The following is a 17,218-nucleotide window of genomic DNA, read 5'->3' on the forward strand; positions in this document are numbered from 1 at the left end:
TACTGCTCTTGCCCTGTTAGATACCAGTGTCACTGGATGAGGGTTATTGTGTTCTATGGTAAGTGAAAACTTACAGGCTTTGAAGGTTAGGGGATGAAATCATAAATGGCTCTGTATGTCATGCACCACTGTCCTTACTGTCCTGAGTGAACTGGAAAACCTGGTCAAGAGGTTAGTGATAGGATCTACGTGTGGCATGGCTTCAGTTTTATAAATACTCATGGCTCATTCTTCCCCCTCAAAAAAAAAAACCAAACAACGTATGCACTAGAGTCTACAGGAACACTTTTATAAAAATAAAATTTACACTGATTATCTCTACAAGGCCACATCATTGTTTATAAAACTCCATTAACTTTAGTATTAAAAAATACTTTAGGAAGGTCTGATAAAATTAAAACATTTTAGTCATGGAATCCCAGGCTCATCCTTAAAACATTTATTTTTACAAGCCAGAAGAGGGAGCTAGTGTTCATGTGGTTTCCATCCTTCAAAGAAAAAAGTCATTATTACAGCATAAAGAAAATATCCAATTAGGATAATGAATGTGCAGCCAACTGGCCCAATGTAAAACCAGGATGCAAGGAAGTAGATCATCAGCAGAGAAATCAGAGTCCTGTAGCTGGCCAGAAACCTCAGACTGATCCTGGGTCCCCAGTTCTGGCTTGTTCTGTCCCTCACCACAGGGCTGTACCTGATTTTCTGTACAAGCTGGGGGTTGGTAAGATGGTAGCGACAAAGTCTGCCAACAAAATCTTCCCTGGAGCAAAGCACTTCCATCTGATCAGCAAACTGAGGTAAGAAGCATTTAGAAGTTAGTGTCCTCCTGCAAATACTGTCATAAAGTAACTTACTTTATTTTCTTCATTTATAGAATGAGGATTATAAGAAATGGGGGCTCAAACTGCACTTTTAAACAGCAGAACTGTCTTAGTGCAGACTTGCCTTGTGTTCCTCATACCTAAGAAAATAATTTGCTTTTCCTGTTTTAGAAGTGTTCATTCTGAATGTTACTCCACTGTTCATCAACCATGAGCCCCTTAATAAATCACGTTTACAATGTTTTGTGTAGGAAAAGCAGAATTAGCGGTACAGAAGCAAGCCTCTTACTACTAGGAAATACCCATCTAGACCACAATAAAGAAGATGGAGTAAGAGCAAATGAAGTGTCATGCATGTACAGGTGCAGTAAAGAACAGAAATGTGCAGTGGAGAACACAGAAGGAGGCAGTGCTGTACTTACCCTTTCGTTGAGCACTGAGGAGAAGCGGAACAGGAGGCGGACAAGAGCGGCATTTTCATAGCTGCGGATGGGCTGAAGCTCAGTATCCCCTTGATACTGCACCTCAAACCTACGTAAGCCATTTATGATCTAGAAATGGGAAAATAAACACCTCATCTTGTAGCTCCCATCTGAAACACCTTTTTACTGGCACCTCTCTTAGCCCCAAGCAAGTTGCACTTCTCTTCATCATAGGACAACTTGATTTTTCAAGAACAGCCTAGGGAGTGATATGGAATCGTTTCTCTCTCACCTGGTACCTGCCCAGGGGTGTAAGAATGAGGCCGTTCTCACTTGCAATGCAGTCTGGAAGCTGTTTTTTTCCATTCTCATCTTGAGCTGTCCCACACTTCATCATCATCTGAGTCAGCTGGGCTTCACTCAGCTACACAAGAATAACACAGTTTTAAAACAGGTGTTTGATCTACCCCCTAGTTAATTTACTCCTCACTTAACAAACTCATTAGCATTGGAAGTCTTTTGATAGCCAGCTCAGATACCAAAAACTGCTTAATAGCACCTCAGTTAGCCATTAAAATGAGAAGAACTTTTCCAGATTTGTCTGTGCTTGTCCAGTTCTAGAGAAGTGCTCTGGTTTGTATCGCCCTTAGCTCTCAAAGAGTATCAAAGAGCTGTCTCCTAGGGCAATTCTGTGTAAGGGAGTGTGGCTGCAGAGAAATTAATCTGTTATTTTTAACAGTTTGTCCATAGCTGCAGTTGTAGGTTTGATACTTAGAAATTCAGAACACCTAATTCCATCTATATTGAAAATGGGTTTTGAAGCAGTCAGGTAAAGTCGAGAAGATGTTAAATTTAAAAGCAAGGTCTTTGGATAACTCTGTGACCCCACAAAGTACAAGAGACACAGATGTACATTTGACGAATCCTGACTCTTGTTCTCGCTGCACAAGTTCTTAGAAAGATGTTACGTACCTTAAAGATCTGGCACAAATATTCCAGTGCCTTCTCTAAATATTCATCTGTTTTTTTGATGCTGTCCTGCCCAATTTCATCAAGGTCATTGCCTGTGTAGGAACCATTCATGTCAGATGGTGTGAATCTAAACCACGAGAAGAAGGACGGGCTGGCCATTGTCTCTGCAGAATGGTCTGATATGGACTTTGCTGTCTGCTGTGCCTGACAAATTAACTGAGCCAGTTTTAACACCTAAAACAAAAAACAAAACAAAATGGTGTGGGACAAAGATAAAGGATCACTAAGCATCCATAAACGGATAAAACTGTGCCTTGATAGCTGAAAGTGAGAGCAATCCCAGCAAACTCACTCCCTTTAGTGCATATGGATTTGTGCTGACTGACTGTTAGTTGGATTTCCAATAGGGCATAAGCAGTTCTGTTGAAGCATTTAAGAAACCTCAGTGCTGCTTGGGTTCTTTTGATGCTTTTTTTTTTTATTTCTGCTGCTTTGACTTGCTGGTAGGTACTGATCAATCAGAAGATCCCAGTAAGCATGGTTGAGAGGATATACCATATACTGCTCCAAGGCAGCAAGCTGTTACATTAACTTATTTATCAAAGAGAAGCAGATTTTAACAGCTGTGCTGGACTGAGACCCCTCAGGGTCCAGAAGTCACTGTCAGCAAACTAAATTATACCGTAATGCAGGGTGTGAAGTGTTCCACTCTTAACTTCTCCTGACATGGATGCTCCGCACTGAGAAAACATCTGTCAAAGTAGAAAGGCAGGTGACAAGGAGCTTGTTGCTTACCAAATTCCTGACTTCTGTGCCAAACATCTGTTTATACTGGAAGTCCTGTCCTTCCAGGCTGTAAACATGACTCTTCACCTTAAATGAAGCATCTGTAACAGCTGGAGATCGTGATGACAAAAAACTCCCACCAAGAGTGGGGCTCATAAAAAGTCGGTGTTGACGGTGGGGAATAACAAGTTCTGGCTCCAGGAATAACTGTTCTCCTAGAATTTGAAAAAAGCGGTGAAGATGGTTACATAATACTGGTCTTGCCTGGGGAAGGCCCAGCTGCCTTAAAGCTGCTGGCCAACTTTATTTAGAGATTGAGTTCTAAGGGGAAAAAGGCCTTAATTACTGTTTATTATTTACTTCTCTCTGCCCAGAGCAGAAAATGTCAGAGTGCATTTAATGCAGACCATACAAGCAGCATTTTAAGTTTGTAACATTTTTCAACAAAAGGCAGTGGAGAAACGTATTTCAGACATTGATATTTGTCAAATCTCACCACTCCCAAATTTACTGTTTCCTAATTATCCTGAACCACATGCCTGACTCTTTTACTAAGTATAGGGACTTTCAGAGATATACAAAGTTTAAATCCTGAAGTATATAATGAAGTAATACACGGGTAAGAAAAACTGACAATTGTAATTGTGTACGTTATTCTTTAAAAAGAAATTGTGGAATGAAATCCATTGTGATTAGAAGAGAACTACAGACTTACTAAACCAACTGACAAACATTAGTGAAGAGAGACTTTTGAATGGCAAAATAGCACGCAAAATGGGAGAGAAGTCTATTCACCTCAGTGCTTCTGGGGTGAGATAACTATTGTGAAGAAAGATTGAGACAGGACAACATAAGATGTCAAAATATCCTTTTACCTTTCAAGATCATTTCAGCTAGATTGGGCTGAGCAAAGACCTTAGCAACTCGGAACACCATGAGGGCATTTTTTGGACTGACCAAGTCTGTTCGAAGAGCTCTGTTCAGAAATCCCACAAACAGCTTGGTATACATGAGTAGGTTTTCTTGAATGAAGGTAGCCCTGTCAAAGTGAGTACAGGATTTGTGAGTACAGCTATTTAGAGACTTGTTATTTTGTCTTTTACCAAATCAGCCACTAAAGGAATGTTTCATACTGTCTCTGGAAAGATTTACACTGAAAACACAACAAAAATGGGTGTTCTAAGAAATCATCTCTAGTCTCATATAGGAATTCACTTCAGGTTGGTGCATAGTTCCTGAAATACTGCTGTTTTACTGAGGATCTCCATGACGGTTGGCTCAGATTACTCACAGCTGCTCCCCTCCTCACCATTTCTCTGAGACGCTGCGAGGCAAAGGCTCTGTGCTTTGTGGTGGCTTTTCGGGTGCATACCTCCAAGGCTGCAAGTAACTTAACCACATCTCAAGAACCTAAGCAAAATCACACATAAACCCACATGAGTGCCAGTACTTTTTGGAGAGGAAGGCAGGAGGGGTTTTTTGTTAATTTTTTTGTTATATAAAGAATTCTACTGCTCTAGAAAAGTGATGTAAAGACCAAGAAACAGCAATAACTAATAACTAGTTCTGTTGAGTACAGACTTAGGTGGAGAAGCAGGTACATACTGCTCTGAAAGAGGCATCCAGAGGCCAGTGGCCAAAACAGTGTTGCAGAAAGATATAAAGCTTCTCCTGGACAAACCGAGGAATCACAACCCTGCAAAAAGATTCAAAGACAGTCACATGTATCAACTGGCAGCAACTTTTAAAAACAAAAAACCCAACCCTACCAACCAACAACCCAACACACTTCCACAAATGCAAACAGAGAAAGAATTGAGCAAAATTTGTTCTTCCTTAACTGAAACTACTTCAGGCCATTGAATTTCAACTTGAATTATTAAATGCCAAATACTAAACTAACCTTGGCAAGAATCCTCTGACAGCATTTTCTTTTCTCTACAGACTAGGGCAATAGCTGCTGCTGAAGCTGCCCCCCGTCAGTGGATGTGAGAAACATGATCTATTAGCTCTTGTGTACTTTTAATAATGTACTTCTGTATTTAGCATCAGAACAGCATAATTCAACCTCTCAGAGAAAGCTGAGATTTTCATGGAGAAAGCTCAGCTTTTCAGGGATAAGTTCTATACATTTCAGAGACATACTCATGTACTAACCTTTTAAACTCCTCCAGTGGGCTGGCTGTGTGGGAGTGGGCTGAAGGGGAGAGAGGCTCTGGTTTCAGGCTGTTGCTGAAAGCATGCAGATGTTTCACAAGCAGTCTTACCACTAGCACGTGCTCTTCAGTGGGCTTGAATGACTCCTAGATTCAAAGCAAAAGAGAGGCAACTAGTGAGTGTCATTTGCTAAATGCCCAGGGAATCCAGGAAAATTATATTCTCAGATCAAAATACAGGAAATGCCCTCTTCCTTTTAGGTTCTTCACCAAACCTGATTTTGGACAGGCTTGCTCCCCAGGACAAGCTGCATCAATCTTCTGGCATCAGTTCACTAAGAAACAGTAGCATATTTGGATTGTAAGAAAAGTTATCTACAGTACTCTAATGCACTGAATTTTGGGCCAGCTTTAAAGAACAGAATAACTTGTAGATTTTGACTTACCCCTTTCTGAAAAAAGAATATTCAGCCTTTCATTATGGCTGTAAGTTCATTGCTGCAGAAGCACAGCAGGTCCTTTGTTTATGCTCATGGCTGGCTTTACTGAGTTCTCCTTCCTATGCTGGTACTCATCAGCCTTACAAAAGAGAATAATCCTAGACAGAGTTATAGGAAGAATAAGAATTGTTTTGAGTCCTGTGAGATCCTGTTGGTTCTAACTCCTCCCTATCCTTAGGGGGAGAAGTACCCTGGGTGGGAGTAGCACAAGGAGTGATGGCGAGCCACAGTGATGTTACTAATGAGCAAGTGAGTGTTTGGTATAGCAGGGAGGTGAACAAGGAAAAGAAGAGCTGGTTCTCCTGCGTGCCCAGCACCAGAGTGGGTCTGCTGCAGAATGTGCAGACAAAGCACAAACTCCTTTGCTACTGTCATCTGCTTTAAGAGTAGTGGACTAATCTCAATCCACCACTGAAGGCAGATTTTGAGATCTGTATTCTGTTTCACAGAAGTTGACAAGAATAACGTACATGAAACGTAAGTTACAGCTGCAAATACAACAGAAAGTGCTGGAAAGGTGTATTGGACAATAGCTGCAAGAAGTTTGCAGTGCTTGAGGTGGGGAGGGAGTGTCTGTCTGTGTGTGTCTTTATGTCCTTTCTCAGCAATACCTGAGGCAAAGCAGATGTGTTTTCACACTCTAAGATTTTGAATACACTGTGACATTCACTCCAGGAAGAGATTCCAGGCTCGATGACAGATACAGTTCTGTAGTGCAGCCAGATCTGAGACTCTTCTAAGAGAGGGATAAACCTTTACCAGTTCTAATGAAGGCTGGGCTTGTTTTTGACAGCTCCTACTTGTATCAGCATGTTTTCCACAATCCTGATGAGTTTATGCAAGAGGGTAGAACTCCAAGAATTTGTGTGGTCCTTGGAGTTTGGACCAGGATTTCCACAGCAATTAGAGAGGCTGAGTACTCTACTACAGGCCTTGAAAGGGTGTAATGTTAAAAATCCTAAGCCCCCTTTGAAGGTACCTTTGCAATTTACAACCCCACCCTATTTCAATACATCATTTTGGGTGACGTTAGTAGTTCTTCCACGTAGCAATTCTTATAATTTCCTCTTAGCCTGGATCACCACCATTATGAACATCACTGGTTTAAAAACTCTTTTTCCCCACATGTGTTTTTGTTGTCAAACCTTTTCATACAGGATGGAGGTATGCCATTTTTAATTCTTAACACAGTAATTAGATGAATGTAACAGTAAAAAAGATTTAAAGTAATACTTTCTAGGTTCCTTTCTAAACAGCACCTTGAGATACCATAGCAGTTAATTAAAACAAAACAAAACAAAACAAAAGGATTGAAGAGCAGGGAAATGGCATGTAGTGCTAAAGAGCTTTAAAATACGTAAGCTTAGCCCTCCCCATTCCCAAAATGAAGACCCAATGAATAAAGGGCTGAAGTAGGGAAAGAGGAATCAGCAATCTGTTCCAACAGGAATGTTTTTGCATGCACATTTCCTGAACAATCTGCAAATGTACCACTCGTGCTTTTGCAAAAGTGGACAGTCAAGTTGACATTGCCACCACAAATTTAGTATTATCCAATGACATTTCCTTGGCTAAAAACCCCCAGATGTTACCTACCTTAATCTGGGTGACAGCCATGCAAATTCTGATATTTCCTTCCACGCAAAGTTTGCTTAAATGACTACTGTGTGAGAAGCAGAAATCTGCCACTGGAGAAGACAGCTTTGGTGCCAAAAACCAGCATTGCTGGTAAGTGTTACATTGCAAGAATGCATCTTTAGAAATAGAGTTTCCAATTAGTCCTCATAACATGCTAGTTTAACTCTTTTCTCCATGACCTTTGCTAATATCTCTCAGTATCTATTTCACCAAAAAATTTAGTGAATTTCAATGCAGTGTTCTCAAATTATAAAACCACACCTTGGCAGAAGAAGCTGCTGTACAGCCAGCACCAATACACTTCGCAGATTATATAATGGAACAAGATTTTTAAAAAGGAAACAAAATGAAAAGATGATAATACTTGGTATGCGTGGAGGGCCTGGTAGCTGGATTGGGCAGGACTACCGTGGTGTTTACTGGAGATACTGAGTCGGTAGTGGAGAACCTCCAGCTGAGACAACAGAAACAAAAAGGAAGGGGGGAGGGAAAAAAGGAGAGAAGAGAGCAAGAGAAAAAAAAAGTGAGAATGAGCCCAAGGAAGAAGGGTGGGGGGAAAAATGAACATCACAAATACAGTCAGGGACAACATATCACAATAACAACTGCAGCCACAGTATCCTCTTTTTTCTAGTGTTCTGTAGATTGATTCCACAGTATTTCTTATCCTTTATCAACTTGGAAATACAACTGGGAGCAGGTGTCAAAAAAGTGGCTGTTCTCTTTGCTATGCTCAGAGCAAGGACTGGTAGGGGATATGGAGCTTTTGCCAAATAAATTTCCCATTTCAGAAGTGAATTGAACTGCAGTAACAAGGATTTACACACTGTTACAGTGTTTTATTAAAAACTGATAAGAGTGCAATATTCTGCATGCATTTTACATCAATTTTGAAAACTTTGTCATTTCTTCCTGTTCTGCTGGAGAAGCACAATTTGTATGTGGAAGAAACTCAAATTGAAGTTCCCTGTCCAGAGAAGTCCTATGTCTTCTCTCTACTTAAAGGTCATTTGGGAAGGCTGCAGGTTGTGTGAATTTCCTCAAAAGAGGAAATTACTTTTGCTATTAGGGAAACATTACATATCTAAAAAGGCAAAGACATACCTAGCACAGTGTTATATGCTGATGCAAAAGGCATCTTGCCATAACACTGAAGTATCTGCAAGCCTCAGCCAGATCCCTTCTTGAAGGAACAACCTGAACAGTATTTCTGACAATGATAGTGAAGAGGATACTGTAGCAACAGTGACACACATGTATGAAATTAATGAAAAAACATAAAACAAAAAATGTACACTACACAGACCCCAATGACTGTTGTCAGGCATCTAAACTAACTCTCCAGATCACACCTCTGCTGTCTTTAAACAGCCTCTACCCCATTTCCTCCAGTGTCAGTTTGGCAGCTTTTGGTTTCACACCCTTAGAGTGGCAGGATTGTCACTGCAGGCTCCCCAACAGCTTGGGCAGATCATCTGCTTCCAAACTGACTCCCCTGCCACAGGAATCTGCAACCCCCTGTACTTTAATGGGTGTTCCACATGCAGTGCTGGGGGATGAACACCTGGCATTGGAAGGTCATGAAGCATTACATGAAGTTCTATCAAACTACTTCTTTTTATGGGTTTCTTGTGATAACAGCAGAAGGGAATAGGAAAAAAGATGCTGCACACTTGGACTCTAGATCATCAGAGAAAGAAAAAACAGACAAAAGAATTGGAAAATAGTTGAATTAAAAGGGAAAAACAGTGACAGCATAGCAAATAGCAGCAACCTCAGGTTCACAGCAGACCCAAAAAGAATTCAAAGCTATTTACTATTCATGCCCCTGCCTTCTACTTATAAAGGGAAGTCTGTGACAACACCAACAAGGTTTAAGGAAAAATCTATGATTCTCCTTCCCAAGAAAGTTACTTATCTAAGATCTGTCTTGGCCGTGAAAGCAAACAAATCTGGCTGCTGGACAAAGAGTGAGCAAGTTCTGCAAAACCTCATCCCACCTTCCAATACAGATATGCAGCCATTTCAAATCACTGATGCTCAAACAGCTCTAGATCCAGAACTGGACAGTCACTAATTACCCTTCCTTCCAAACACTAAATGGAAGGCTAAATGGAATCAACTGAACCTGCATCATTATTGATAATTTTAAGAATAAGGTATAGGGCAATCTTGGGTCCCCAGTCAAGGTCTTTAATGCTTGTGTTAAAATAGAACTTACACCTCTGGATGTTCTACTTCCTCATCTGAGGAACTACAAGGCAGACTGCTCTCCTTCAGCCCACCCAATCTACAAAGTTCAGTTTAAGCATCACAGGCTAATGAACAGTCCTGGCCCCAACTGATCTGGAACCTTTCCTTAGTCCTGCAGGAGAGATCCTTCATCCATTTACATATGTCACAGGGAATTCCAGTCCCCCATTCCAGTGCTCTACCCCCCCAAAGAATGAAGACCTCCTATTTTACATGTTCATGATTACTTCCCATCAAAGATGAAACTAAAATACCATCAGGGAGTTATGGCCTCAAGTTGTGGCTCAACACACCTTGTGGAGGATCCTGAAGTGCTGATTTCAGAGAACTGTAAGCTCTACCTAGGCCCTACTCCACCATAACGTGGAGAGTCATTGTCTGCAACTGCTGCTCCCTAGTGCTAGAAGAGAGCATCTGAAATACAGAGGGTGAACAGAGGAGAGAAGTTTAAAGCAATCATCATTTCTGGCCTAAGCACAGCGCTTGATGCACAGAGACTGGACAGACAGACAGACCAAAGGTACTTCAAGCAAAGCCTTTCCATCACAGGTGCACAGCCATGCTGCTGGGAGTCCCAAGTGGAGACTTTGCAACATTAGTGAGTTTGCATTTTGACCTCAACTTTGAGAATAAAAGACAAAACCCATCACATTTCAGCTCTCCAATGTTTTTCCCTAGCTAAATATAAATGTGTTTTATTTCCTATCCTGTGGAGTGAAGGATAAGAATTTCTCAATCAACTCTCATATTGCACTTCCACACAGGAATAAATCCTGAGTAGCTTTTATTATTTCTCTCCCTCTCAATGAAAGTCCCACTGTGACCCAGAGGGAATTCAGAGGATCAACACTTTCTCCTTCAAATTCCCTTAACATTTATGATGTCTTTAATCTTAGCCTCCCCAACACTTACTTACTTCTTACATGCAGTAGTTTGTTACTGAACAGGCCACCACAAACTGCTTACAACAGTGTATTATCTGAGCAAGAGCTTGTCAGATAATCCAAACTCTAGCTACAGAACTGCTTCTGACACCATTATGGTGAAAAGCATGTTTTGGGACATGAAACAATAAAAATGGCAGTTTAGTAAGATTTTTTTTTTTTAAAATTTTAATTTAGTCTAAAATATGGTTATGGATGTTAGAAATTACCAACTGGTATTTCAGTAACAGTTGCTATCTCTGCTGGAAATCAATTTTAGCTATTTTTAGCAGTCATGTTTCCCCACTGGGATTTAACACAATGGTTTTATAGTGGCATCTTCTCAATCATTAGTACTTTAACATTGATGTTCAGATTGTTGTGACCATCCCACAAACTCATCTTGAACAAAAAAAAAGAAACAAAAACCAGAACAAAACTAACACAACTTCTGCAATGAAGGCAAATCTGGATGACACACTTATTCACAACATTCTTTGTAACTGGATTATCAACTCTGACACACTCACGTACATACTCTGGTAAATTATTTCTTTCCTTTGCACCAATATACAGAAAAAAATTCTCCACAGAATAGGAGATTTACCCCAAGGTAAGAGCTCAACCATCAGGTGATGTTCACGAATGCAGTACAAACTATTACCTTGACGTGAGGGGACTGCATTTTCTGATACATTTCCAGAGAATAATGATGAAGCCACATTTCAACAAAGATCTGCAAAACAAATATTTTCTCAGCTAGGGGAAGAGAAATAATCCTGCACTGTCAGTCAGAAGATAAACATAAAGAAAACCACAGTATATAACTTGAAGACTAAGCTGTACTGGTAAACAGCACCTATTCAAGATGTTTCAGGTTGTCATGTCAACGGCTGAGATGACAAACTCTTAGCACCTGCCAGGCATCAACTAGTCAGTTCAGCAACATGGCAGGAACTTGTTTCAGAACAACTGCTAAATCCAGATTTTCTTTTCCTTCTCTTGGTAGTGAACAAAACCAACTTAGTAGTGTTTAACCTTTGCATAGAGCATAGAACTGATCTAAGATTTAAAAAAGAAAATCAGGTGCAGAAACTTTTCCAGAAAAAAATATTCAAATGCCTGAGACCAGTTGTTAGATCCTTAGGCTAAAAAAAGATATTAAGTGCCTTTCTAAGCTACAACTTAACTGCTTCACAGTGGTTCTTTGCTGCATTAACAGAAAGCAACAGCTGCACCGCTCAATTCCAAAACCAGGCTAAAGCAAACTGGCCTAACTGCCTCTGCTTTAAAAAGAAGAGATCCCTCAGTGAGCAGAAAGAAATGTTGCCGGGCGTTTTCCTCCTTAAATGCAACGTACCTGAAGCAGTGTTTCTGATCTCCAGATCTCCTGGGAAGCTGGGTCAGCATTCACAGAGGGCTGGTGGGCAATGTGCCGTTTCAGCAGGCTGGTGTGATGCATGCCATAGGAGGAGAAAGGCACTGCTGGAGACCTTGAGGACAAATGCATGGAAATACAGAAGTCAGTAAGCCTCGATGCAGTACAGGGGAATGTATCATTGCTTTTAATCAGTATTTTATAAACTAGAAAACAGGTTTTTAAACTGTATAATTGATTACGTTTTCAAACTTCTGCAACTTACTGTTACTACTAATCACTTCAACTACAACTATAACCAAACACTGCATCACTATTCCTACGTAAACAGTACATACGGATCGAAGTGTGGATGTTGCAAAATGATTAGAGGATCAGGGACATGGATTATCGATAAAACTAAATCAATAGAAGAGCTGTGCAGGCAAAGGCCTGCAAGCAAAGGCCTGCATGAGAAAAAACCTCCATGAGAAAGTGCCTGTGTGAGAAACAGGCCTGAGAAACAAAAAGGGAGTTTTAAGGAGGTACAGTCCTGTGCTGATAAGATATACTGACCATGAGAAGGAAGATTTTTGATCTCTCAAAACAAAACATAAAGCCTGCCAAATGTAGTCTTTTATCTAACCCAATTATGTAGAAGTAAGAATGTGCTTTTGTAAGCTTAAACCAATCAAGAACTGATAAACTTGTATTCAATACTATATAAGTGCCTCTGTATTGCTAATAAATGAAGCTTGCTCTACCAATCACATTGATTGTCTGCATGGCTTCCCCCACCCGAAAGTTGGCATGTGGAGGTTTTTTCTACTTGTTAGAGATTTTGTTCCAACAAGCCATATTTTGTCTGCACTGTTCCCACACTTTGCCCCTGGCACTGTAGCCATTACCTGGGAGTTGGGGAAGGGATGGCTCCCCCAGGATTTGAAGAAGGTGGGGGAAGGACACTTCCTTCTGTGGGCAGGAAACACTTCAGGTATGTGTCCACCAGGATGAAATAAGCACTGTTGGAAGGGCTGACATGATGGGTGACAGGTGAGTTCTGTAACAGACACACAGAGCATACCTGGGGTTAAACACTGCTGCTTTAAGCCAGTGCTGGGGAGTGGTACCAGACTCCCTCAGCATAAAAAAGCAGAAGCCCAGTGGTTAGAAAGGGTGAATTGGCAGTAAAGACCCTTTGGAGCAAAGGTAAATGAGCTGTAAGAGAAACGTTGCTGTAACAATGACTGTAACCAAGCAGGAGAGGAGAGGTAACAACAGGCACAGGAACCAAATAACCACACCCCACAGTACCAAGCTGTGGTTATGACTGTAGAGAAATCCTTACTGGATACAGGGGGAGAAAAACTATTTGGAATCCACTGCCTGCTCCTTGTTGGCATGAGACTACGTACTGGTGTATCTAAGGTGGGTACTTTGTTTATTATCCAGTCTTCCATCATCAAGTGAACCAAAGCAATAAGAAACCCCAACAGAACAGATAAAATTGCTGTTAATTTAGCTACACAGCACCCCAGCAGGCTCGTAAAGCATTAAGGAGAAAGGTCAATACTATTTTAAGGGAAAAAAATGTGAAAGGTACTTACCTTCTGTGTAATCAAACTAATTGCAAAGTAAAACATGTAATATTCAAATGGATCTGGAAGAACAGAGTTAAGGATCACATAATAAATAACAGGTACAGCTGTTAAGATATTAGGAGATGCTGAATAGACACTACATTTGTACTTTGTCAATGCTAAATTACCTTGCTAGAGCTTTTGAGCAACTTCAGCCTTGGCTTCCTGCTTTCCAGCTGACTGAAACGTTGGTAATTGAGGTGTTCTCTGTGTGACAAGGTGTGTTTGTGCTAATCTTGGCACATTTGACTATTTCAAACTGAAACCAGCACAGCTACAGCTACACTGCTTCCAAAAGTGCAAAGCTGCAAAGTGACCATGCCCTTTTCCTACCATATTGCACAAACTACAAGTAGTTACAAAACCAAAAATTGTGAAATACAAGCTCTACAGAAAACACTGGGAATTTTGTTGTTGACTTGATTAAGGCCAGAAATTCCTCCACCAAGGGTTTATAAGAGGACACATTTATTTTAAATTGTAATCTAAACATTTCTAATCAGCCCAAACTCTTCAGCATGACCATGATTTACCCCATATACATAATAAATGCGGAACAGAAACACTCACGATCTCTCAGTTTTAGATATTTAAAAAGAATTAGATACCCAACCGTTAAAAGGATACTAAGAGCCAAATTCAAACCTAAACCACCAGATGAAGGAAACTGGACTTTGTTGTGGTATAAAGAGCATTCTGGTAGAACTTGCTCTTGTATTGAAGCCTTCACAGGGCCCTGAAAGACAAAGTAATGAACTATTAATCTGGCTACTCAGCATATTGCAGACCATGTTTTCAGATAGTGAGATTCTGCATTCCAGCATTCTGGGGTGATCTCTACATTCAGCTCAGCGGGATTTTATTGCATTGCAGTAGCTCCTTGTCAAAATGCACGGTCTGTAGAGAACTCTCAACTTGCTCTCTGAAAATGAGTATTCAGTATTTTTAAAATTTAAATTCAGTATGTTTTTAAAAAGCCTTCACTGTGACTTTTCCAGTTGGAGTGGGAGCAGCAGAGTATTGGTGTTTGGCTGCTGGTTTTGATCAGGTAATTGAGCTGTGGACCAGCAATTACCACATATTTAAATGAGGTTTCATTTTGTTAAAGATTGTAGGACTACCTGAATCGATTTCTAGATAGCATGTAGGTGGTAGCAATGGAAGAAACACAGCAAAACAACTCTGCAGATGAATACTTTTGTTTGAAATGGGATACTTCATATCCAGGATAGCAGTTAGACTTCAAACACATGGGCACAAAGCATAGGCAGGGAAGACACTCTCTGTGATAAGTTTAGAAAGCTATTTTCAATCCTGCAACTACTAATAACCACACAACTCTCTCTGGGGACAGAGCAAGAATCACAGTGCAGCTTTCTTGGCTGAACACACATTTCCAGCTGCTGAGAACCACAATCTCCTAGAGATTTTATGGCTGGGAACTCTCCTCCTTCAGGAGCCATTTCAAGAAATGGGTCTGCTCTAAACCTGGAGCTATGAGGCTGTATCTTGGCCAATGCTGAAGTGTAGATATAAAATGCATGCAAAGTTCCAACAGTTGCAACAACAACTACATTCCCTTCTTACAAACTGTTCAGTTACTCACTGGAAGATATGAGACTGGGAAATCATATCTGTACTCTTCTGCCTGGAGTTTGTAAACCAGCTTCATCATCGGGCCACTGCAAACAAGCACCAGAAAGAAAATCCCATGGTAAATACCCTCTCCTGCCTCACTTCTGTGAAGTTAGGTTTGCACAATGGAAAAAGGTGAAACACTGGTCATTTGTTCACCAATTCATTTCTTAATCTGTGCTGAAATGAATGAGTTTACCTGGGATCCAGGAAATCCAAAGCCACAGAATATTCATTAGGATTTGTTTTTCCTTGCAAACAGCGAAGATTCCAGCCTATGATGATGCCATCCAGGCTGCCAAAAATGCTCTCCACCAGCCATGGGAAGATGCCATGTAGTTCCTTCAGGGAAAACAGATCCAAAGAATTAATGTGCACAATGCCTCACTTGGAAAGTCTCTACTGCATGTACTAAAACACACAGAGATATGCCTGCCATTTATTGATGACTGTTTCTGGATTATCACTGGGAAGATCGTCCATTCAAAATGTTGCATTATAACATGACAATTATGGCAGATCTATCCTGATTTCTGATCCTACTGAAGTTGCAACAATGTTCATCAGCATCATTTGCAGTTATTTGCTATATTTTAAAAACAAGTGCTCTTTGTAAACTGAGGCTGAAAGGTATTAATGAAGGGTGGTGAAATGAAAGAACCTTTTAATGACTAGAAAAAGTTCTGAATTCTTGGAAACACTGGATTCCCACTGTTTCACTGGGGGCCTTCAAAACTCAGAATCACAGAATCAGCTAGGTTGGAAAAGAGCTCTGAGATCATCGAATCCATCCTACGGCCGAACACCACCGTGTCAACCAGACCACGGCACTGAGTGGCACATCCAGCCTTTCCTTAAACACCTCCACGTGACTCCATCACCTCCCCGGGCAGCCCGTTCCAGGCCGTTTGTCTTGATAAGGCAAAGAAAACAATAATATAAAAACCCAATGCCCCTGAAACTTGCCAGGCAGTGAGGCTCTGAAAAAGCAGTGACTGCTCACCTTGGCAGGGAGCTCCTCGATGAACGTCTCCAGATCGTGGCACCTCTGCGCAAACGGTTTGTTGACACAGTCCGCCTTCAGCGTGGCCTGTTACGAACCACAAGGGAAATCCGATCACCGCTGCGGGGCAGGACAGCACTTACCGCGGCCATGATGTGCGAAAATCCGCGCCTTGCGCCCCTCCTCCAGCGCAGCATTTCTGCCGACACCTGAGGCTGCACGGACCGACCCGCGGGTGCCTTCACAGGTACAGCACCAATGTACCGGGACACCGCTCCGCTGCCCGCCCGGCCCGGCCCCGCCGCGCCCCGCGGGCTCGCACCGCTGCAGCGCGCCCATTCCCACCCAGCAGGCGGGAGCCGGGCCCCTGCAGCGCGGCCGTGGCCTCGCACCCACCAGCAGGAAGCTGGGCTGCTGCAGGTGCGGCCCCGCCATGCCGCCTGTCCCGGCCCGCAGCAGCCCCGGCCCGCAGCAGCCCCGGCCCCGCGCTCCCGCGCCCGCGCGGCCCTTCTGCGTCACGGCCCGCGCAGATGACGCCACCGCGGCGTTGCCATAGAGAAGGCCCCGCGCTGAGGGGGAGTAGGGCCCGCGGCCGGAGGGACTCAGCGCCTTCTCAGATCCATGGAATATTCTGAGTTGGAAGGGACCCACAAGCATCATCGAGTCCAGCTCCTGGCGGTGCACGGGTCACCCCAACAATCCCACCCTGTGCCTGAGAGCGTTGTCCAAACAATTCTTGAACTATGTCAGGTGTGGGCCCATGACCACTGCCCTGGGGAGCCTGTTCCTGTGCCCAGCCACCTTCTGGGGGAAGGACCTTTTCGTGATATCCAGCCCAAACCTCCCCTGACTCAGCTTTGTGCCGTTTCCTCGAGTTCTGTCCCTGGTCACCAGAGAGGAGATTGGTGCCTGCCCCTCCACTGCCCCTCGTGAGGATGAGTCCTCCCCTCAGTCTTCTCCAAGGTGAACAAAGTGCCCTCAGCCCTCAGCTGCTCCTCATAAACTTCCCCTTCGGACCCTTCACCATTCTCGTGTCCCTCCTTTGGATGCTCACTAATAGCTTAATATCTTTTTTATACTGTAGTGCCCAAAATGGCACACAATATTCAAGG

General features: G+C 42.2%; 1 protein-coding gene across 4 annotated transcripts in view; it reads right to left on the reverse strand.

Moving 5' to 3' along the window:
- SMPD4 (sphingomyelin phosphodiesterase 4) overlaps positions 1-16,621 on the reverse strand; it is a 20,684-nt gene extending 4,063 nt beyond the window's left edge. The window contains exons 1-19 of one of the 4 annotated variants that reach the window (XM_042015084.1): positions 16,503-16,621; positions 16,107-16,193; positions 15,303-15,445; positions 15,075-15,150; positions 14,096-14,204; positions 13,436-13,488; positions 12,737-12,888; positions 11,832-11,964; positions 11,136-11,207; positions 7,660-7,749; positions 5,159-5,304; positions 4,607-4,697; positions 4,311-4,411; positions 3,877-4,040; positions 3,011-3,216; positions 2,216-2,449; positions 1,536-1,667; positions 1,244-1,372; positions 695-792 (exon numbers count right to left, since the gene is read on the reverse strand). In XM_042015084.1, the coding sequence (XP_041871018.1) occupies positions 695-792; positions 1,244-1,372; positions 1,536-1,667; positions 2,216-2,449; positions 3,011-3,216; positions 3,877-4,040; positions 4,311-4,411; positions 4,607-4,697; positions 5,159-5,304; positions 7,660-7,749; positions 11,136-11,207; positions 11,832-11,964; positions 12,737-12,888; positions 13,436-13,488; positions 14,096-14,204; positions 15,075-15,150; positions 15,303-15,445; positions 16,107-16,193; positions 16,503-16,541 (2,255 nt within the window). In that variant the 5' untranslated portion in view covers positions 16,542-16,621. Of the gene's footprint in view, positions 1-268; positions 793-1,243; positions 1,373-1,535; positions 1,668-2,215; positions 2,450-3,010; positions 3,217-3,876; positions 4,041-4,310; positions 4,412-4,606; positions 4,698-5,158; positions 5,305-7,659; positions 7,750-11,135; positions 11,208-11,831; positions 11,965-12,736; positions 12,889-13,435; positions 13,489-14,095; positions 14,205-15,074; positions 15,151-15,302; positions 15,446-16,106; positions 16,194-16,502 lie in introns of those variants that run through there. The other 3 variants (XM_042015082.1, XM_042015085.1, XM_042015083.1) reach the window with 3 other exon arrangements.
- Positions 16,622-17,218: the final 597 nt, after the last annotated feature.

This window comes from Corvus kubaryi, unplaced genomic scaffold, assembly GCF_017639235.1.
Source record: "Corvus kubaryi isolate FWS band 111438036 unplaced genomic scaffold, C.kubaryi_AGA036_p1.0 split3-37173, whole genome shotgun sequence".
Lineage (NCBI taxonomy): Eukaryota > Metazoa > Chordata > Aves > Passeriformes > Corvidae > Corvus > Corvus kubaryi.